Below are 22,766 nucleotides of genomic sequence, written 5' to 3'. Positions count from 1 at the left end.
TACAAGAAAATGATTAGAAAATTTATTAGTGTATATTAAAGCAGCAGGAGATTTAATGCGTATTTAATAACAGGAGGTTTTAAAGAAAGGGGTGATTTAACAGGCATTTATTAGTGTGTATTAAGAGATTAATAGAGATTTTTGTGGTGTCGAGTTTTCTTGGGAAAGTTGAGTCTTCTCGGACGAGCCAAATCGAGTCGAGTTGGTCCGAACCCAAGTCGATATGAGTCAAGAAAAACTCACACTCACTCTAGTTGGGGGACAACATTCATATGAGTTAAAGGAAACCTATATTCAATAAAGTTGGGTTAGGCCCAGGTAGATCCTAGTCCAACCAAGACCAAGTCAGGCCTAATCCGATCAGGACCAAGTCAAGCTGAGTTGACCTAGACTCGATGTGTCGAGTCAGGTTGAGATCGACTGAGCCAAGTTGGCTTTGTTGAATCGATCCAGGTCCAAGTTAATTTGAGTCAGGGTAGGATCACGTTCAATAGAGTTAGGCTAGACCCATGTCATGTCAAGTTAAGTCCAGGTGGGACCGAGATAAATTGGGTCAGGTTTGGGTAAGTTGAGTTGTGTCTATTTTGAGCGGAGACATTGAGTTGAGAGCATATCAATCTAAGTTGGATCAACACCCAGATCCAAGTCGAGTTGAATCAACTCAGACCCAGATCGACCCAAACTACAAAGATCGAAATATGAATTTAAAAATATGAAAATTTCAAATTTTTACTTTTTAAGTAAAACTTGAAATTAATTTTAAATAATCTAACTACTATAATGAAATTCTAAAATTTTAATTTCTTCCAATTTTGTTTACCTAAATAACATATTCCGCCATAAATCATTTCAAATTCTTTAAAATAATGAATTACCCTATTAAAATGTCATATTCAAATACAATATAAAAATAGTTATATTGATACAATCAATGCAGCATAGCAGAAACTGAAAACTGTAACAAATATATCTAACAATTAAATTTGATGTCTTGCCATTAATATCATATATTTGTTACTCGATGTTAAATTCCGTCTCAAAAAAGAAATGGATAAATGATTTAGTTGGATCTATTAATGTAACATGTCTGTAATGAATGAAAACTGATATATTCACACTCTAAACATTGAAAACACATATCTTACATTTCAATAAATTAATACTTTATTTATTTTTATTTTATTTTCAATTCAAAATATTATAATATTATTATAAATGTGTACCGGTCGGTACCGGACGACCGCGTTGTCCGAATTAAATTATCTAATTAAGCAAGGAACATGGTTACACGTGGGACAAACGGTTACAATTCCCACTGAGTAACAAACACACGTGAGCACTCCCTGGATTTTCGGGAACACCCCTAGATCCCAGGAAACCATCTAACACGACCCAAGGACCACAAAACACGTCGCGAACCACTAATGACCCAGAGGGCCCAAGCCCAAAGAGACATACAAAAGAAGAGAAAGAAAGAGAGAAAGGTATGTTTTTCAGATTATCAAGGATTCTCACTGAGAGAGATTACTGACTTGAGCATCGGAGCACAATCGCAGGTACCTCCACCGGCCGACCGAGGCACGCGAGGAAAAAAGAAACTCGAAGACAAGACAATCAAGAGCGAAGCAGATACCTTGTATCAACGTGGATCAACATTACTCAGTCCCCAATATCCATACAGGTACAAAATGTTTATTAAATATATGTTTTTTGTACTGTGTTAAAGAAATTTTTCTCCTAATGAATATAGTACTATCGATCTAGAAGTTGAATTATTGGTCCAAAGCTTCTTTCAACGCCCACAAGATCTGATCAATTTCGCTGGCCATCTCTTTTATTTTTTTTTATCAATCTACGAGTCAAACTCTGAAGGCTTTCATTCTGAAGGCTTTTTTCAAAACCAAATAAACGTGAAATTCATTCTTTCACCCATTTTTTTTTCTCTCTAAATTAAAATTAAAAATGGAAATTCTGTTACTGACGTTGCAGCTGATGCAATTTATGAGTTTATCTTAACTATTGTTTTCTGTTTTCATCAAAAGATCTCAAAGGATTCTTTTTGCCACTTTCTTCTAACATAAGCTATTTGGTTTCAAAGGTTGTCGTGTCTTTATCTTGCATCTTTCGGTTTAATATAAATATTACAAAATGTCTTTCCTTCTCATTTCACAGGTCAAGCTCCAAACTTTTGACTCTATCTTTTTTAAACATATCCTCACTCCAAATCTTTTTTATTTTATTTTATTCTATTCTTTTTCTCAATTATTTTCCTCAATTCTCATTCACATTCTTATCTACACCTATTATTACAAACACTCCTTTCAATGAGTGATTTATATCCTGGTAACTAGGAATATTATTCAGCTAAAATAATCGATTATAACAAACCAATAGAGGCAGGGTGTATTTGATGGTTTTGTAGCTGTAGTTTGCTTGCAGTGTTTATAGCATTCCAATACGAGCACGGTGCTAGCTGGAATAGGATGTCTAGCTTATGCAGCAAACATTTTCTATCTATTGTTTCTAGAGTGTTTGTTCATCTTTTTAGAGATTCTTAATGTGATTTGATTTATGTAAAAGGGTTGAAATACCCCTTTTATATCCCTCTTAATTTAATTTATTTTTTGCTGATAAAAAAAAAGCTAAAATAACCGACACAAACAATTATATTTATTAGTCAATATTAAATATTTGGTTATTAATAAAATTGGTTAGTTAATAAAATTGGTTAGTTATTAAATTGATTTTTTTAATATAAAGATATAGTAAAAGAAAATGATTAGAAAATTTATTAGTGTATATTAAAGCAGGAGGAGATTTAATGCGTATTTAATAACAGGAGATTTTAAAGAAAGGGGTGATTTAACAGGCATTTATTAGTGTGTATTAGGAGATTAATAGAGATTTTTGTGGTAATAAAGAAAATAATATTAATATTTAAACATTTAATTGGAAGGTTTGACTCTTGAATATGATTCGCCGTTGTTTTTGACGTGAAGAGTATAAATAGAGAGAGAGACGGTGTTTCACATACTCATTTCAGAACAAAAACACTCATTTTTGCTGTTTTCATATTCTTTCATTCTTTTGCCTTCAACACCAAGCAACACAACAACTTCGACAAGAAGAAGAAGAAGAAGAAGAAGAAGGAAGAAAGAGTGTGGCGGGTAACCGCGAGAATCTGAGAGAATGGAGGGAAGCGATATATACAGAGCGAGTAACAGTATGCGAGCGAGAAGTTCAACGGTTTGGAGAAACAACAGTGTGGAGGTTTTCTCAAGGTCTTCTCGCGAAGAGGATGACGAAGAAGCTCTCAAATGGGCTGCTCTTGAGAAGCTCCCCACCTACAACCGTCTCAGGAAAGGCTTGTTGACAGCATCCCATGGAGCTGCCAACGAAATCGACGTTGCTGATCTTGGCTACCATGACAGACACAAGCTTCTTGAGAGGTTGGTCAAGGTTGCTGAAGAGGACAACGAGTCCTTCTTGTTGAAACTCAAGGACCGTATTGACAGGTATGTCTATATATTCTTACCTCAACGACCTTCTTCCTCACATCACTCCTTTATTCTTACACTCTCTTTCTGCTTCTTACAGAGTTGGACTCGACATTCCCACCATTGAAGTTCGATACGAGCACCTCAAGATTGAAGCAGAGGCTTTTGTTGGAGGCAGAGCTTTGCCCTCTTTCATCAACTCTGCTACTAATGTCATTGAGGTACCTACGGAATAATGCCTCTTTCATCAACTCTGTTTTCTTCTACAATTACTCTCTCGACCCAACTCAACACGCCTTTTCTTCTACAATTATTTGATCTTGCAGGGATTTCTTAACTTTCTCCATATCCTCCCCAGCAGAAAGAAACACGTCACTATTCTCAAAGATGTGAGTGGGGTTATCAAACCTCGCAGGATGACACTGCTTTTGGGTCCTCCAAGTTCAGGAAAGACCACACTCCTCTTGGCCTTGTCAGGAAAACTTGATAAAAGTCTTCAGGTCAGACACAATATCTATTATTACTATTTTTTCTTTGAAAACGAAAGTAGAAAGAAAGACTAACATGAATACCGATGTGTTTGTTGTTCAGGTATCTGGAAAAGTGACTTACAATGGGCATGAACTGAACGAGTTTGTACCCCAGAGAACTGCTGCTTACATCAGCCAGCATGATGTTCATATTGGAGAAATGACTGTGAGGGAAACCTTGGCTTTCTCGGCAAGGTGCCAAGGGGTTGGATCACGTTATGGTCAGTTCCCCTTCACCACCCCTCTCTTACCTTTTCAAACTCTAACTTAACATCTATGCACTCTAACCCATCATCATTTACTCTTTCTGAATCCACAGACATGCTGTCTGAGTTGTCTAGAAGAGAGAAAGCGGCAAATATCAAGCCTGACCCAGATCTTGATGTCTACATGAAGGTCAGCAAATAACAAAACCAAAACAAGAAAGTATATATATACCATCTTTGCACTGCATCTGATTGTCTTTTGATATAACAGGCAACTGCAACTGCAGGCCAGGAGTCAAGCATAGTGACAGATTATACAATGAAGGTAATGAATGCTTAAACAAACAAGGTTCAATTCAATTATGTGATGACATGTGCTAGTGTTTGCTACGATGACCAACAAAGATACTGAACTGGTCGACTGTGTAACTTGGCAGATTCTGGGGTTGGATATATGTGCTGATACCATGGTGGGCGATGAAATGTTGCGTGGGATCTCTGGAGGACAGAGGAAGCGTGTTACTACAGGAGAGATGTTGGTTGGACCAGCAAATGCTTTATTCATGGATGAAATCTCCACTGGGTTGGACAGTTCCACCACATTTCAGATTGTGAGTTGTCTGAGGCAATATGTCCACATTCTGAATGGAACTGCTGTGATATCTTTGCTCCAGCCAGCACCTGAGACTTACGACCTTTTTGACGACATTATCTTAATCTCCGACGGCCAAGTGGTTTACCATGGCCCTCGTGAGTATGTTCTGGACTTCTTTGAATCCATGGGTTTCAGATGTCCCGAGAGGAAAGGTGCTGCTGACTTCCTTCAAGAAGTGACTTCCAAAAAAGATCAAGCACAGTACTGGGTGCGCAGAGATCAACCATACAGATTTGTGACAGTTACTCAATTCGCTGAGGCATTTCAATCATTCCATATTGGTAGGAAACTTGGTCAGGAGCTTGCAGTTTCATTTGACAAGACCAAGAGCCACCCTGCTGCATTGACCACTAAGAAGTTTGGTATCAACAAGAAGGAGCTGTTAAAGGCTAACTTCTCAAGGGAGTATTTGCTCATGAAAAGGAATTCATTTGTGTACATCTTCAAGCTATGTCAGGTTGGTGATTGTTTTATATCAAGAAAAACTCTACACCCTAGTTCATTTGCATGTCTATGAATCTATGATCATCATTTTTAATTGCTTTTGATGATGCTTTTCAGCTTTTCATCATGGCGTTGATTGCATTGACGCTGTTCTTCCGAACGGAGATGGACCATGACAGTCTTGATGGTGCTGGTGTTTATGCTGGTGCCATATTTTTTACAATAATAACGGTTATGTTTAATGGAATGGCTGAGATTTCCATGACCATTGCCAAGCTTCCTGTTTTCTACAAGCAGCGAGATCTTCTGTTCTTTCCCTCTTGGGCTTATGCTATTCCTTCGTGGATTCTCAAGATTCCGGTTACCATAGCAGAAGTGGCTCTTTGGGTATTCCTGACCTACTATGTTATTGGATATGATCCCAATGTGGGGAGGTAAAGAAACTAACTGGTTTGAGTTGTTTGAAGCTTGTGAATGTTGCCTCTTCTACTAATTTGCATTGTACTTATGATCTGAGTTCTTTAATTTGGGTGGTGCAGGCTCTTCAAGCAGTACCTCATCCTACTACTAATCAGTCAGATGGCTTCTTCATTATTCCGAGCCATTGCAGCACTTGGTAGAAACATGATTGTCGCCAACACGTTTGGATCCTTTTCGGTTCTCACGCTTCTTACATTGGGCGGTTTCATTCTGTCAAAAAGTAAGTCTAATGAACACAAACATGCTATTGAAAAATTTTCGCATTTCTAATTATGATCAAACATAAGCTAATGCTTGGTCGTTCTGTTTCCAATGAAACAGGGGATATCAAAAAATGGTGGATTTGGGGTTTCTGGATTTCACCTCTGATGTATGGGCAGAATGCTCTGATGACAAATGAATTTCTTGGAAACAGCTGGCACAACGTAATTTCTTGACCTCACACCCACCTTAATAATTTGTATGCTAGTGATTCTTTGGTCAAGGAAAGTTTGATTCTAGTTTCTTTTCTATATAATTACAGGATACCCACAATTTAGGACTTGATTATCTGGACTCTCGCGCGTTCTTCAAAGATGCATATTGGTATTGGCTTGGTCTTGGGGCATTGGTTGGGTTTGTGCTCTTTTTCAACGTGGTGTTTGGTTTTGCTCTAGATTTCCTTGGCCGTGAGTACTTTTCACATCATTTGTACTTTAAATTCTGTCATAAATGCAATGCAAGGTCTTACTGATAAGTATGCCTCCGAATGTGAATGCAGCATTTGATAAGCCACAAGCAGTGATAGCTGAAGAACCAACTCATGAAGGAAGCCCCGCAGAAGTTGAATTACCACGCATAGGTGAGTTATGCTCACTCATATTCAATACTAAACCACAGGCATATACTCCTTTTTCATCACCAATTCGTATTATATTCCAAGACGTTGAACTTTTCTTCAAATGTCCTGCAGAAACGGGAAAAGATGGTTCTGTTGTGGAATCCAGCCATGGAAAGAAAAAAGGAATGGTTCTTCCTTTTGAACCACATTCCATCACCTTTGATGAAGTCGTATACTCTGTTGACATGCCACAGGTAAATCACATTCCATGTTATTGGGTTTGTAGCAGTGAGTGAGTGACTTCATTTTAACACTTCTTCAGCCAGAAAAAAAAAATGATTTCTAACTCCCCTGATTTTCACTTGCAGGAAATGAAGGAACAAGGTGTTCAAGAGGACAAACTGGTGCTTCTGAAGGGTGTTAGTGGTGCATTCAGGCCTGGTGTTCTCACAGCCTTGATGGGTGTGAGTGGTGCTGGTAAGACTACGTTGATGGATGTTCTGGCTGGTAGGAAAACCGGTGGATATATCGAAGGAAACATCAAAATTTCTGGGTACCCTAAGAAGCAAGAAACATTTGCTCGTATCTCTGGATACTGTGAGCAAAATGATATCCATTCACCTCATGTTACAGTTTACGAGTCCTTGCTCTACTCAGCATGGCTACGTTTACCTTCAAGTGTTGATTCCAAAACCAGAAAGGTTAGTTAGTAAGAACTGAGAAAAGTAAAAACGCTTTAACTTTAAGTTCTTAGAGGCTGATTGTTCGAACTCTTTGGATTTGACAAATGGTTGCATGCATGCAGATGTTCATTGAGGAAGTCATGGAATTGGTGGAGCTTAACCCATTGAGGAACTCGCTGGTTGGATTGCCCGGTGTGAGTGGACTCTCTACTGAACAGCGGAAGAGGCTGACTATTGCGGTTGAATTGGTGGCTAATCCTTCCATAATCTTCATGGATGAGCCTACTTCTGGGCTAGATGCAAGAGCTGCTGCTATTGTTATGAGAACAGTCAGAAACACTGTGGACACTGGAAGAACTGTGGTGTGCACCATCCATCAACCCAGCATTGACATATTTGAAGCATTTGATGAGGTGAGTGCCAAAAATGACAAACGAAAACGTCTCTTACTTGGTTTCTCTCCCTCCTAGGATTGAATCTAACATGATGTCTTTTTGTGTGATTCCAGCTATTCCTAATGAAGCGTGGAGGACAGGAAATATATGTCGGCCCACTGGGTCGTCATTCTAGTCATCTGATCAAGTATTTTGAGGTAACATCATAGTTTAATTATGAAGTGAAGGACCATGATTCTTCAGAGTAAATACTAAACTTTTGCAATGATTTTTCCACTGTCCAGAGCATTGACGGGGTGAGCAAAATCAAAGACGGATATAACCCGGCTACTTGGATGTTGGAAGTTACAACCACAGCTCAAGAGCTTGGTTTGGGCGTTGATTTCACTGACTTATACAGGAACTCTGATCTATATAGGTAGGGAAACGCAAGTGGATATGAATTTACTAAGTTTTCTTGATTCTCATAATGCTTATTTGAGTTTTTTCATGACTTTTCAGGAGAAACAAGCAGCTTATACAAGAATTGGGTCAGCCTGCTCCTGGTTCAAAGGATCTTTATTTCCCTACTCAATTCTCTCAGAACTTCTTTGTCCAATGCCAAGCTTGCTTATGGAAACAACGTTGGTCATATTGGCGTAATCCACCATACACTGCTGTGAGGTTTTTCTTCACAACTTTCATAGCCATAATGTTTGGAACCATGTTCTGGGACCTCGGAGGCAAACGGTAAGTCAAATAAATTCTTACTATTTCTCACCACCAAAAGTAATATATGGTGTGACACCTTCCAAATTCCTCTAGAGTTCTGATTCATGTGGTGCTTTTACAGCTCAACAAGAGGAGACCTCATGAATGCTCTCGGTTCAATGTACACTGCTGTTCTCTTCCTTGGAGTACAAAATTCTTCTTCCGTACAGCCAGTGGTGGCAGTTGAAAGGACTGTCTTCTACAGAGAAAAAGCTGCCGGAATGTATTCTGCCTTACCCTATGCATTTTCACAGGTAACTCACATGTCATAACATAACATCATCGTTACTTATTTATTGTTTTACCTACATTACTTACTAGTACTTTAGTTTGCATATGTGTGTGTACATTAACTATGTTAAGTAACCAAGAAACTAACAAACTGGTACTTTTTTTTGTCTCAGATTCTGGTGGAGCTACCCTATATCTTTACTCAAGCGGTGACATACGGTGTAATAGTTTATGCCATGATTGGATTTGAGTGGACTGCAGAGAAATTCTTTTGGTATCTGTTTTTCATGTACTTCACACTGCTGTACTTCACCTTCTACGGCATGATGGGTGTGGCAGTGACACCAAACCACCATGTTGCTTCCATTGTGTCGGCTGCATTCTATGCAATTTGGAATCTCTTCTCAGGATTTGTTGTTGCAAGACCTGTGAGTTGCTTGTTGCCACCCTGCTTTTGAATTAATAATAGACTGAGAAATGCATGCATATAGAGTGAATATATGTGGTATGGTTTCAAATGGTATGATTATAATAATAATGTTGTTGTTTTGTATTTTGAACAGAGCATCCCAATATGGTGGAGATGGTACTATTGGGCATGCCCAGTGGCTTGGACCTTATATGGATTGGTTGGATCTCAGTTTGGAGATGTAATGGAGCTAATGGAGGCTGAAGGTAACAAGACTGTGAAAGCTTTCATAGAAGACAGTTATGGTATCAAACATGACTTCATTGGAGTTGCTGCTGTTGTGGTTGCTGGCATTGCAGTTCTCTTTGGATTTACTTTTGCTGTTGCAATCAAGACCTTCAACTTCCAAAAGAGATAGACAAATAGAGAGTAGATTTTTCCAACTTCAAATATTCTTTATACTTTCCCTCTTTTTTTCCCCTTGTTTTTAATTTCTCCCTAAACTTGTAATGTTTTGTTTGTATCTATAGTTTGTGTGCAACACCTGCCAATTGAAGGCTTGTACTTAAAAAAATGTATGTATGATGAGTTTTTAGATTTCTATCTCCAACTTGTATCTTAAATTTAGTTTGATTCATCAACTGCATCATACATCATCCACCATCACACCAACAAGTTGGTGTTGAACTTAATTGATTCTCTTGAATTTAATTGCACAAACAAAATAAATAAAAATAGAATAACATTATATTTCAACACTTCCTATCAAGTTGAAACTTATAAATCATATGCACTAATCTTAGAACATAAAAACTGAGCATTAGGTGCTTCTAGAGATTTAGTTAGAATGTTTATGAGTTGTTCACTAGAGTTGGCAAACTTTTTCTCTATCTAACAAAATGATAATTAATCTCCATATGTTTAATTTTCTCTCTTATCAGATTTGATAAGTTCATTTATTAGTCACTACAAAAATAATTTTAATTAATGCATGTGAATCTAATATTGAATATGTACTATATGAGTTGTATTAACGAGTTTGACTATATGAGTGAGTCTGATTGTATTATTGGGCCTGACGGTATCAATGTGTCAAAATGTAGATGTGATGAACATATATTTATTCACACTCAATAATTTTAATCATGAATTATTTGACTATAATAATAAATAAATCTATTATTTTAATTAATATTCATATAATTGAGTTTATTTGGGTCTTAACTATTATTTTTGTGTTTTTAGAGTAAATGGTAAGGAAGCGTCTACAAAATACAAGAAATCTGGAGAGTTGGAAACTTTTTAACAAAATCTAAACTACAATATTTTTCCAAGATCCTTGGAGTAGAAAAGCCTATAAAAAGACACAAGTCTCAAGGAGAAAGAGAGAGCTTCATAGGATTTTCTTAGTTTCTTTTCTTCTTTGTAATTCTTTTGCCTCCGCATGGAAAGCTAAACCTTTTGGTTGATTTCTTTGTGATTCCCTATTGAGTTTTAAGGTTTTAATCAATAAAAGTTTCATTTTTAAATTCTTTATAGCAGGTGTTTTTATTGTCTAATCTCCTACAAAACTAGTTTTTGTGAGAGGTTGTACTTGAACGCATGATTAAGAGTCTTCATTATCTTAAACTTTGATTTCTTAGTTAGTTCGTATTGTTCTAGTTAATTTATTGGGCGCATGATTCAAGAGAGAGGAGATAAGCATTCTTATGGAGTATACGCATGAAACAAAATGGGTATTGATTAAACCAGTAGACGCATGATTTACTAATGAGTTTCAGTTGAAGCAGATTGGCGCATGTTCAATTTGATTTAGCTCTGTTGGAGGATTGATAAATAAATAATCTTTAGATAACTTGTGAGGAATTCTGGAAGAACTTGAGAGTCAATCTGAATTCTTTATTGATTTAAATCATCATTTATATTTTCTCGCTTAACGATCATAATCCCTTTTGCTTTACTATTATTGAAAATTTTCCCTTGCCACTTAAAGCACAAGGAATTAAGAGATTCTTCTTTATTCCATTTTTCCTTGCTTGTCCATCACTTCTTTATACCAATTAATTTTCTCCCAAGGTAAGTGGTTCTCCAGGTTCCATCTTTTTCTCTTTTTATGGTGAGAAATGTGACATAAGAGAAGTATAGGATTATGGGTTATGGAGCCCTAACCCCTCGAATCATTTTTTAAAGAGATGTATAATTGTTTAAACCTTTCTTGTGAAATATTCCTAGAATCACCATTATTCTTTCATATGAAAATATTTGAGCATAGTATTATGTCTTATGAAATGCTTTATGAGAATTTCTGAAATTTATCTTTACTTTGAAGTTAAAACATAGCTTCTAGTATGATAATTTTTTTTTTGTATAATTCATATTTCACAAGTTAGAAAAGAAATTGTAAGTATGCTTATAGAAAACATATCACTCAAATAGCATTCAAATATCCATCTATGAATAACTTTGAGAGGATATGATAACCCCTAGGTTTGAATTCCCTAGGGGTATAAATATCAAGAATTCATGGCACAGAAGAAAGGGACACATCTCATAATATTTTAGCTCAACATTATGTCAATAGCACGAAAAAGAAAAGTTAAAGAGATTTTTTAGAGACAAACACACTTTACTATTTCTTGAGTTAAATTCAATTACTCCTATATATTTTCTTTTATTGCTTTAGAAATACCAACTTGTGAAATGTTTAATGATCAATTTATTTACTGTATGTTATGTCACCACTCATTGAGTTAATCTCACATAATTTTATATATTTCAGATGAACATGTTCAAAGGTAAGTTATAAAATACAAAATAACTTTTTGAGTTTCATGCAACTTATGAGTTGTTTAGTTAGCTTTTTGTAGAGATAGTTGTATTAATTTTCACTTTTGTAAACTAATATATATAGTTAAATGGATCAACTTTTAGTTTGGTTTTGTACTAAATATCTAGGAACGTAAATGTATAACAAAGTAGTACATGACCCGTGCTAACGCACGATACTTTTATAAAAATTTCAATTTAAAAAAAATAAGAAAAATTACAAGTGTTTGGTATTATATCAAATCTGGCATTATAAAACACAATGTAAGTCCTGCAATTATTAAGAATTTGAAATAGTTAGAAGAAATAAAAATTAGATGCAAGAAGGATAATTGAAATTAATAAATATGAAATTGACAAAACATAAAAAAATGAAAATGAAATGAGACATGACAAATATTTTGTGATTATAATATGAATAAGAATGATTTATTCTCAAATTTGTGTTAATTTCAATATTTTAGAAGAAAATGGAGATAAAAAAGGCTAAAAGAGAATAAACAAGATGGAAAGAGAAAGTTGGAATGTTCAAAACTCGCCCAAACCAACTCAATACAGAGGAACTCGTCCATACAGGTTTACTAGAGAAGTTGAGTTTTTTCTCGTCAAACTCGTCCAAGCAATTTATAACTCGCAAAGGCGGGAAGTTACATAACCCAAGTCCAACTAGGTTAAATATGAGGCATGTGACATAACTCTAGACATCATTGAGAGAATAAAAGGAGATATAAAACCCTAAAGGCAATTGTCAAGGAGAAACATCATGAATCTTCTTTTCTTGCTTTTCATGCTTGTAATGGCCAACATGAGTTTAAACTCTTATGTATTGAGGTGATATTTAATCACAATATTTTGTTCTTGATGGATGACAGGTATTGTCATTTTATTCTTAACGCTTGTTTTATCATGATTTTTATCCTTAAATTTGATTGAAAAGTACTTATAAGCATCTGACCTAAATGATAATGCTTAACATGTTTGAATGTTAGGAATAGATTTGAAATGTTAATTGCTATCAACATTTGTTCGTAACGATAAGGATTTCTTATAAATATGCAAGAAATTAATATTTACGAGACTATCTTAATAATTTTATATGCGGGAGGAATTAATATAAATGAATTTTATATGGGAATCAATATCAATCAAAGATTGAATATTACATGTTTTTCAATATACAAAAGAGTGATAAGGATGAACCTCAATCCCAATTTTCCCAATTGAATCAAACAACTCTTTATTTCCTTTATTTACATTCTTGCAATCTCATACACAACAAACTTCCAACAAAATTTTACTTATTGTTTTTTGTTTACTAAAATTGTTCCTTGTAGGTTCGATATTTGTCCTTAGGGACAAATTTATTATTTCTAACACAATATACTTGTCGTGAAATAATTATCAACTATAAATCAAAACGCAAAGATTGATTTTAGAAACTCTCTTGTGTGTTAGACCGTCTATCGCAAAAACAAAGACTAGATCGTCTAATGCAAAGATGAAGACTAGATTGTCTAATGCAAAGACAAAGACTAGACTATCTAGCAGGTTGTCCTTTGAGATCGTCTAACACATTTTTTTTATGAGATCGTCTAACAGTTTGAGTTCCATCAAGACCATCTAACAAGTCCAACATAAAGAGATAATCTAACATGTTTAACGTAATGAGTCTGTCTAACATGTTTTGCACATTGAGACCATCTCAAAGGTTAATCAATGTGAGACCGTCTAACAGTTGTACTCTAATACCTACACATTAAGAACTTTGTTATAACTTTAACACATTTTATAGAGTTTGTTATCATCAAAACTAGGTCTTAACAATATATATTTGTTTCATTTGTGTTATACAATCTAGAATATGATAATTGTTCTCACTTCCACTTGTCTTTTATAATATGATAAGAGAGAATTTAAATATAAGCAATTTTCTTTCATCATATATTTTTCTATGATGAGTTCTCACTTCCACTTGTCTTTTATAATATGATAAGAGAAAATTTAAACATAAGCATAAGAAAAAAAATAAATTATCATATCTTTTTGTATGATGAGAAATAAATCCTTGGATGAGACTCTAACTCATGTAGCATGCTGTACTTCAAAGTCAAGAGTAGACAAGCACTCCATATACTTTTTAATCATATGATTCTTTAAGTTCAAATTGTACAACCAATACAATACTGTTCTATCTTGAAAAAATTAAAATTAGACAATGATTACGAATTACATATAATTTTGAAGTTAAATTATTTTGCTCTCATATTATTAATTATATTAATCTAATTACTTATTTAATAATTTTACGTTATATCATTTTATTTATTTCATATATTGAATAAATGAAAAAATTATTGTTCTTTTAGCATGTTATTGATATTGGTTAAAAAAACCTTAGTGACTATATGAGTATAGGAGATGTTTTATCCCCCAAGGACTTGAACCAAAAATCTTATTTTAGTATACAAAGTTCAACACCATTTGGACTACTAACTTGTTGGTGTGATGGTGGATGATGTATGATGCAGTTGATGAATCAAACTAAATTTAAGATACAAGTTGGAGATAGAAATCTAAAAACTCATCATACATACATTTTTTTAAGTACAAGCCTTCAATTGGCAGGTGTTGCACACAAACTATAGATACAAACAAAACATTACAAGTTTAGGGAGAAATTAAAAACAAGGGGAAAAAAAGAGGGAAAGTATAAAGAATATTTGAAGTTGGAAAAATCTACTCTCTATTTGTCTATCTCTTTTGGAAGTTGAAGGTCTTGATTGCAACAGCAAAAGTAAATCCAAAGAGAACTGCAATGCCAGCAACCACAACAGCAGCAACTCCAATGAAGTCATGTTTGATACCATAACTGTCTTCTATGAAAGCTTTCACAGTCTTGTTACCTTCAGCCTCCATTAGCTCCATTACATCTCCAAACTGAGATCCAACCAATCCATATAAGGTCCAAGCCACTGGGCATGCCCAATAGTACCATCTCCACCATATTGGGATGCTCTGTTCAAAATACAAAACAACAACATTATTATTATAATCATACCATTTGAAACCATACCACATATATTCACTCTATATGCATGCATTTCTCAGTCTATTATTAATTCAAAAGCAGGGTGGCAACAAGCAACTCACAGGTCTTGCAACAACAAATCCTGAGAAGAGATTCCAAATTGCATAGAATGCAGCCGACACAATGGAAGCAACATGGTGGTTTGGTGTCACTGCCACACCCATCATGCCGTAGAAGGTGAAGTACAGCAGTGTGAAGTACATGAAAAACAGATACCAAAAGAATTTCTCTGCAGTCCACTCAAATCCAATCATGGCATAAACTATTACACCGTATGTCACCGCTTGAGTAAAGATATAGGGTAGCTCCACCAGAATCTGAGACAAAAAAAAGTACCAGTTTGTTAGTTTCTTGGTTACTTAACATAGTTAATGTACACACACATATGCAAACTAAAGTACTAGTAAGTAATGTAGGTAAAACAATAAATAAGTAACGATGATGTTATGTTATGACATGTGAGTTACCTGTGAAAATGCATAGGGTAAGGCAGAATACATTCCGGCAGCTTTTTCTCTGTAGAAGACAGTCCTTTCAACTGCCACCACTGGCTGTACGGAAGAAGAATTTTGTACTCCAAGGAAGAGAACAGCAGTGTACATTGAACCGAGAGCATTCATGAGGTCTCCTCTTGTTGAGCTGTAAAAGCACCACATGAATCAGAACTCTAGAGGAATTTGGAAGGTGTCACACCATATATTACTTTTGGTGGTGAGAAATAGTAAGAATTTATTTGACTTACCGTTTGCCTCCGAGGTCCCAGAACATGGTTCCAAACATTATGGCTATGAAAGTTGTGAAGAAAAACCTCACAGCAGTGTATGGTGGATTACGCCAATATGACCAACGTTGTTTCCATAAGCAAGCTTGGCATTGGACAAAGAAGTTCTGAGAGAATTGAGTAGGGAAATAAAGATCCTTTGAACCAGGAGCAGGCTGACCCAATTCTTGTATAAGCTGCTTGTTTCTCCTGAAAAGTCATGAAAAAACTCAAATAAGCATTATGAGAATCAAGAAAACTTAGTAAATTCATATCCACTTGCGTTTCCCTACCTATATAGATCAGAGTTCCTGTATAAGTCAGTGAAATCAACGCCCAAACCAAGCTCTTGAGCTGTGGTTGTAACTTCCAACATCCAAGTAGCCGGGTTATATCCGTCTTTGATTTTGCTCACCCCGTCAATGCTCTGGACAGTGGAAAAATCATTGCAAAAGTTTAGTATTTACTCTGAAGAATCATGGTCCTTCACTTCATAATTAAACTATGATGTTACCTCAAAATACTTGATCAGATGACTAGAATGACGACCCAGTGGGCCGACATATATTTCCTGTCCTCCACGCTTCATTAGGAATAGCTGGAATCACACAAAAAGACATCATGTTAGATTCAATCCTAGGAGGGAGAGAAACCAAGTAAGAGACGTTTTCGTTTGTCATTTTTGGCACTCACCTCATCAAATGCTTCAAATATGTCAATGCTGGGTTGATGGATGGTGCACACCACAGTTCTTCCAGTGTCCACAGTGTTTCTGACTGTTCTCATAACAATAGCAGCAGCTCTTGCATCTAGCCCAGAAGTAGGCTCATCCATGAAGATTATGGAAGGATTAGCCACCAATTCAACCGCAATAGTCAGCCTCTTCCGCTGTTCAGTAGAGAGTCCACTCACACCGGGCAATCCAACCAGCGAGTTCCTCAATGGGTTAAGCTCCACCAATTCCATGACTTCCTCAATGAACATCTGCATGCATGCAACCATTTGTCAAATCCAAAGAGTTCGAACAATCAGCCTCTAAGAACTTAAAGTTAAAGCGTTTTTACTTTTCTCAGTTCTTACTAACTAACCTTTCTGGTTTTGGAATCAACACTTGAAGGTAAACGTAGCCATGCTGAGTAGAGCAAGGACTCGTAAACTGTAACATGAGGTGAATGGATATCATTTTGCTCACAGTATCCAGAGATACGAGCAAATGTTTCTTGCTTCTTAGGGTACCCAGAAATTTTGATGTTTCCTTCGATATATCCACCGGTTTTCCTACCAGCCAGAACATCCATCAACGTAGTCTTACCAGCACCACTCACACCCATCAAGGCTGTGAGAACACCAGGCCTGAATGCACCACTAACACCCTTCAGAAGCACCAGTTTGTCCTCTTGAACACCTTGTTCCTTCATTTCCTGCAAGTGAAAATCAGGGGAGTTAGAAATCATTTTTTTTTTCTGGCTGAAGAAGTGTTAAAATGAAGTCACTCACTCACTGCTACAAACCCAATAACATGGAATGTGATTTACCTGTGGCATGTCAACAGAGTATACGACTTCATCAAAGGTGATGGAATGTGGTTCAAAAGGAAGAACCATTCCTTTTTTCTTTCCATGGCTGGATTCCACAACAGAACCATCTTTTCCCGTTTCTGCAGGACATTTGAAGAAAAGTTCAACGTCTTGGAATATAATACGAATTGGTGATGAAAAAGGAGTATATGCCTGTGGTTTAGTATTGAATATGAGTGAGCATAACTCACCTATGCGTGGTAATTCAACTTCTGCGGGGCTTCCTTCATGAGTTGGTTCTTCAGCTATCACTGCTTGTGGCTTATCAAATGCTGCATTCACATTCGGAGGCATACTTATCAGTAAGACCTTGCATTGCATTTATGACAGAATTTAAAGTACAAATGATGTGAAAAGTACTCACGGCCAAGGAAATCTAGAGCAAAACCAAACACCACGTTGAAAAAGAGCACAAACCCAACCAATGCCCCAAGACCAAGCCAATACCAATATGCATCTTTGAAGAACGCGCGAGAGTCCAGATAATCAAGTCCTAAATTGTGGGTATCCTGTAATTATATAGAAAAGAAACTAGAATCAAACTTTCCTTGACCAAAGAATCACTAGCATACAAATTATTAAGGTGGGTGTGAGGTCAAGAAATTACGTTGTGCCAGCTGTTTCCAAGAAATTCATTTGTCATCAGAGCATTCTGCCCATACATCAGAGGTGAAATCCAGAAACCCCAAATCCACCATTTTTTGATATCCCCTGTTTCATTGGAAACAGAACGACCAAGCATTAGCTTATGTTTGATCATAATTAGAAATGCGAAAATTTTTCAATAGCATGTTTGTGTTCATTAGACTTACTTTTTGACAGAATGAAACCGCCCAATGTAAGAAGCGTGAGAACCGAAAAGGATCCAAACGTGTTGGCGACAATCATGTTTCTACCAAGTGCTGCAATGGCTCGGAATAATGAAGAAGCCATCTGACTGATTAGTAGTAGGATGAGGTACTGCTTGAAGAGCCTGCACCACCCAAATTAAAGAACTCAGATCATAAGTACAATGCAAATTAGTAGAAGAGGCAACATTCACAAGCTTCAAACAACTCAAACCAGTTAGTTTCTTTACCTCCCCACATTGGGATCATATCCAATAACATAGTAGGTCAGGAATACCCAAAGAGCCACTTCTGCTATGGTAACCGGAATCTTGAGAATCCACGAAGGAATAGCATAAGCCCAAGAGGGAAAGAACAGAAGATCTCGCTGCTTGTAGAAAACAGGAAGCTTGGCAATGGTCATGGAAATCTCAGCCATTCCATTAAACATAACCGTTATTATTGTAAAAAATATGGCACCAGCATAAACACCAGCACCATCAAGACTGTCATGGTCCATCTCCGTTCGGAAGAACAGCGTCAATGCAATCAACGCCATGATGAAAAGCTGAAAAGCATCATCAAAAGCAATTAAAAATGATGATCATAGATTCATAGACATGCAAATGAACTAGGGTGTAGAGTTTTTCTTGATATAAAACAATCACCAACCTGACATAGCTTGAAGATGTACACAAATGAATTCCTTTTCATGAGCAAATACTCCCTTGAGAAGTTAGCCTTTAACAGCTCCTTCTTGTTGATACCAAACTTCTTAGTGGTCAATGCAGCAGGGTGGCTCTTGGTCTTGTCAAATGAAACTGCAAGCTCCTGACCAAGTTTCCTACCAATATGGAATGATTGAAATGCCTCAGCGAATTGAGTAACTGTCACAAATCTGTATGGTTGATCTCTGCGCACCCAGTACTGTGCTTGATCTTTTTTGGAAGTCACTTCTTGAAGGAAGTCAGCAGCACCTTTCCTCTCGGGACATCTGAAACCCATGGATTCAAAGAAGTCCAGAACATACTCACGAGGGCCATGGTAAACCACTTGGCCGTCGGAGATTAAGATAATGTCGTCAAAAAGGTCGTAAGTCTCAGGTGCTGGCTGGAGCAAAGATATCACAGCAGTTCCATTCAGAATGTGGACATATTGCCTCAGACAACTCACAATCTGAAATGTGGTGGAACTGTCCAACCCAGTGGAGATTTCATCCATGAATAAAGCATTTGCTGGTCCAACCAACATCTCTCCTGTAGTAACACGCTTCCTCTGTCCTCCAGAGATCCCACGCAACATTTCATCGCCCACCATGGTATCAGCACATATATCCAACCCCAGAATCTGCCAAGTTACACAGTCGACCAGTTCAGTATCTTTGTTGGTCATCGTAGCAAACACTAGCACATGTCATCACATAATTGAATTGAACCTTGTTTGTTTAAGCATTCATTACCTTCATTGTATAATCTGTCACTATGCTTGACTCCTGGCCTGCAGTTGCAGTTGCCTGTTATATCAAAAGACAATCAGATGCAGTGCAAAGATGGTATATATATACTTTCTTGTTTTGGTTTTGTTATTTGCTGACCTTCATGTAGACATCAAGATCTGGGTCAGGCTTGATATTTGCCGCTTTCTCTCTTCTAGACAACTCAGACAGCATGTCTGTGGATTCAGAAAGAGTAAATGATGATGGGTTAGAGTGCATAGATGTTAAGTTAGAGTTTGAAAAGGTAAGAGAGGGGTGGTGAAGGGGAACTGACCATAACGTGATCCAACCCCTTGGCACCTTGCCGAGAAAGCCAAGGTTTCCCTCACAGTCATTTCTCCAATATGAACATCATGCTGGCTGATGTAAGCAGCAGTTCTCTGGGGTACAAACTCGTTCAGTTCATGCCCATTGTAAGTCACTTTTCCAGATACCTGAACAACAAACACATCGGTATTCATGTTAGTCTTTCTTTCTACTTTCGTTTTCAAAGAAAAAATAGTAATAATAGATATTGTGTCTGACCTGAAGACTTTTATCAAGTTTTCCTGACAAGGCCAAGAGGAGTGTGGTCTTTCCTGAACTTGGAGGACCCAAAAGCAGTGTCATCCTGCGAGGTTTGATAACCCCACTCACATCTTTGAGAATAGTGACGTGTTTCTTTCTGCTGGGGAGGATATGGAGAAAGTTAAGAAATCCCTGCAAGATCAAATAATTGTAGAAGAAAAGGCGTGTTGAGTTGGGTCGAGAGAGTAATTGTAGAAGAAAACAGAGTTGATGAAAGAGGCATTATTCCGTAGGTACCTCAATGACATTAGTAGCAGAGTTGATGAAAGAGGGCAAAGCTCTGCCTCCAACAAAAGCCTCTGCTTCAATCTTGAGGTGCTCGTATCGAACTTCAATGGTGGGAATGTCGAGTCCAACTCTGTAAGAAGCAGAAAGAGAGTGTAAGAATAAAGGAGTGATGTGAGGAAGAAGGTCGTTGAGGTAAGAATATATAGACATACCTGTCAATACGGTCCTTGAGTTTCAACAAGAAGGACTCGTTGTCCTCTTCAGCAACCTTGACCAACCTCTCAAGAAGCTTGTGTCTGTCATGGTAGCCAAGATCAGCAACGTCGATTTCGTTGGCAGCTCCATGGGATGCTGTCAACAAGCCTTTCCTGAGACGGTTGTAGGTGGGGAGCTTCTCAAGAGCAGCCCATTTGAGAGCTTCTTCGTCATCCTCTTCGCGAGAAGACCTTGAGAAAACCTCCACACTGTTGTTTCTCCAAACCGTTGAACTTCTCGCTCGCATACTGTTACTCGCTCTGTATATATCGCTTCCCTCCATTCTCTCAGATTCTCGCGGTTACCCGCCACACTCTTTCTTCCTTCTTCTTCTTCTTCTTCTTCTTCTTGTCGAAGTTGTTGTGTTGCTTGGTGTTGAAGGCAAAAGAATGAAAGAATATGAAAACAGCAAAAATGAGTGTTTTTGTTCTGAAATGAGTATGTGAAACACCGTCTCTCTCTCTATTTATACTCTTCACGTCAAAAACAACGGCGAATCATATTCAAGAGTCAAACCTTCCAATTAAATGTTTAAATATTAATATTATTTTCTTTATTACCACAAAAATCTCTATTAATCTCCTAATACACACTAATAAATGCCTGTTAAATCACCCCTTTCTTTAAAATCTCCTGTTATTAAATACGCATTAAATCTCCTCCTGCTTTAATATACACTAATAAATTTTCTAATCATTTTCTTTTACTATATCTTTATATTAAAAAAATCAATTTAATAACTAACCAATTTTATTAACTAACCAATTTTATTAATAACCAAATATTTAATATTGACTAATAAATATAATTGTTTGTGTCGGTTATTTTAGCTTTTTTTTTATCAGCAAAAAATAAATTAAATTAAGAGGGATATAAAAGGGGTATTTCAACCCTTTTACATAAATCAAATCACATTAAGAATCTCTAAAAAGATGAACAAACACTCTAGAAACAATAGATAGAAAATGTTTGCTGCATAAGCTAGACATCCTATTCCAGCTAGCACCGTGCTCGTATTGGAATGCTATAAACACTGCAAGCAAACTACAGCTACAAAACCATCAAATACACCCTGCCTCTATTGGTTTGTTATAATCGATTATTTTAGCTGAATAATATTCCTAGTTACCAGGATATAAATCACTCATTGAAAGGAGTGTTTGTAATAATAGGTGTAGATAAGAATGTGAATGAGAATTGAGGAAAATAATTGAGAAAAAGAATAGAATAAAATAAAATAAAAAAGATTTGGAGTGAGGATATGTTTAAAAAAGATAGAGTCAAAAGTTTGGAGCTTGACCTGTGAAATGAGAAGGAAAGACATTTTGTAATATTTATATTAAACCGAAAGATGCAAGATAAAGACACGACAACCTTTGAAACCAAATAGCTTATGTTAGAAGAAAGTGGCAAAAAGAATCCTTTGAGATCTTTTGATGAAAACAGAAAACAATAGTTAAGATAAACTCATAAATTGCATCAGCTGCAACGTCAGTAACAGAATTTCCATTTTTAATTTTAATTTAGAGAGAAAAAAAAATGGGTGAAAGAATGAATTTCACGTTTATTTGGTTTTGAAAAAAGCCTTCAGAATGAAAGCCTTCAGAGTTTGACTCGTAGATTGATAAAAAAAAATAAAAGAGATGGCCAGCGAAATTGATCAGATCTTGTGGGCGTTGAAAGAAGCTTTGGACCAATAATTCAACTTCTAGATCGATAGTACTATATTCATTAGGAGAAAAATTTCTTTAACACAGTACAAAAAACATATATTTAATAAACATTTTGTACCTGTATGGATATTGGGGACTGAGTAATGTTGATCCACGTTGATACAAGGTATCTGCTTCGCTCTTGATTGTCTTGTCTTCGAGTTTCTTTTTTCCTCGCGTGCCTCGGTCGGCCGGTGGAGGTACCTGCGATTGTGCTCCGATGCTCAAGTCAGTAATCTCTCTCAGTGAGAATCCTTGATAATCTGAAAAACATACCTTTCTCTCTTTCTTTCTCTTCTTTTGTATGTCTCTTTGGGCTTGGGCCCTCTGG

General features: G+C 36.5%; 2 protein-coding genes across 4 annotated transcripts; one reads left to right on the top strand and one right to left on the bottom strand.

Moving 5' to 3' along the window:
- Positions 1–2,981: 2,981 nt before the first annotated feature.
- Positions 2,982–9,710, top strand: LOC137835991 (pleiotropic drug resistance protein 1). 2 transcript variants are annotated; one of them, XM_068644781.2, is made up of 21 exons: positions 2,982–3,515; positions 3,598–3,718; positions 3,824–3,997; positions 4,089–4,248; positions 4,347–4,423; positions 4,505–4,558; positions 4,671–5,345; positions 5,450–5,766; positions 5,872–6,032; positions 6,134–6,237; positions 6,336–6,480; positions 6,573–6,653; positions 6,765–6,886; positions 7,001–7,333; positions 7,438–7,728; positions 7,824–7,907; positions 7,995–8,128; positions 8,212–8,439; positions 8,543–8,714; positions 8,865–9,119; positions 9,255–9,710. In XM_068644781.2, the coding sequence occupies exons 1-21, from the start codon at positions 3,190–3,192 to the stop codon at positions 9,516–9,518; spliced, it is 4,278 nt and encodes a 1,425-aa protein (XP_068500882.2). In that variant the 5' UTR covers positions 2,982–3,189; the 3' UTR covers positions 9,519–9,710. The 2 variants fall into 2 exon arrangements, with proteins under 2 accessions (XP_068500882.2, XP_090158628.1); XM_090302502.1 differs by having other exon boundaries at positions 3,029–3,515; positions 6,573–6,886.
- A 4,775-nt stretch (positions 9,711–14,485) lies between these two features.
- LOC137835992 (pleiotropic drug resistance protein 1) lies at positions 14,486–21,214 on the bottom strand. Of its 2 annotated transcripts, XM_068644783.2 has the most exons (21): positions 20,681–21,214; positions 20,478–20,598; positions 20,199–20,372; positions 19,948–20,107; positions 19,773–19,849; positions 19,638–19,691; positions 18,851–19,525; positions 18,430–18,746; positions 18,164–18,324; positions 17,959–18,062; positions 17,716–17,860; positions 17,543–17,623; positions 17,310–17,431; positions 16,863–17,195; positions 16,468–16,758; positions 16,289–16,372; positions 16,068–16,201; positions 15,757–15,984; positions 15,482–15,653; positions 15,077–15,331; positions 14,486–14,941 (listed from the first exon to the last, which is right to left on the bottom strand). In XM_068644783.2, exons 1-21 carry the CDS (start codon positions 21,004–21,006, stop codon positions 14,678–14,680), a joined length of 4,278 nt encoding a protein of 1,425 aa, XP_068500884.2. In that variant the 5' UTR covers positions 21,007–21,214; the 3' UTR covers positions 14,486–14,677. The 2 variants fall into 2 exon arrangements, with proteins under 2 accessions (XP_068500884.2, XP_090158627.1); XM_090302501.1 differs by having other exon boundaries at positions 17,310–17,623; positions 20,681–21,167.
- Positions 21,215–22,766: the final 1,552 nt, after the last annotated feature.

This window comes from Phaseolus vulgaris, chromosome 5 (genome assembly GCF_051622355.1).
Source record: "Phaseolus vulgaris cultivar YP4 chromosome 5, ASM5162235v1, whole genome shotgun sequence".
Taxonomy (NCBI): domain Eukaryota; kingdom Viridiplantae; phylum Streptophyta; class Magnoliopsida; order Fabales; family Fabaceae; genus Phaseolus; species Phaseolus vulgaris.
This window is presented reverse-complemented; position numbering and strand designations above follow the sequence as displayed.

Excerpts from the sequence above, each read along its gene's own strand:
- LOC137835991 (XM_090302502.1), top strand. The coding sequence starts at position 3,190 with ATGGAGGGAAGCGATATATACAGAGCGAGTAACAGTATGCGAGCGAGA. Across the intron at positions 5,346-5,449 it reads ACATCTTCAAGCTATGTCAG|CTTTTCATCATGGCGTTGAT; the intron begins GTTGGTGATTGT and ends GATGCTTTTCAG. Across the intron at positions 6,887-7,000 it reads ACTCTGTTGACATGCCACAG|GAAATGAAGGAACAAGGTGT; the intron begins GTAAATCACATT and ends TTTCACTTGCAG.
- LOC137835992 (XM_090302501.1), bottom strand. The coding sequence starts at position 21,006 with ATGGAGGGAAGCGATATATACAGAGCGAGTAACAGTATGCGAGCGAGA. Across the intron at positions 20,373-20,477 it reads CTGCTACTAATGTCATTGAG|GGATTTCTTAACTTTCTCCA; the intron begins GTACCTACGGAA and ends TTGATCTTGCAG. Across the intron at positions 16,202-16,288 it reads ATCTGATCAAGTATTTTGAG|AGCATTGACGGGGTGAGCAA; the intron begins GTAACATCATAG and ends TCCACTGTCCAG.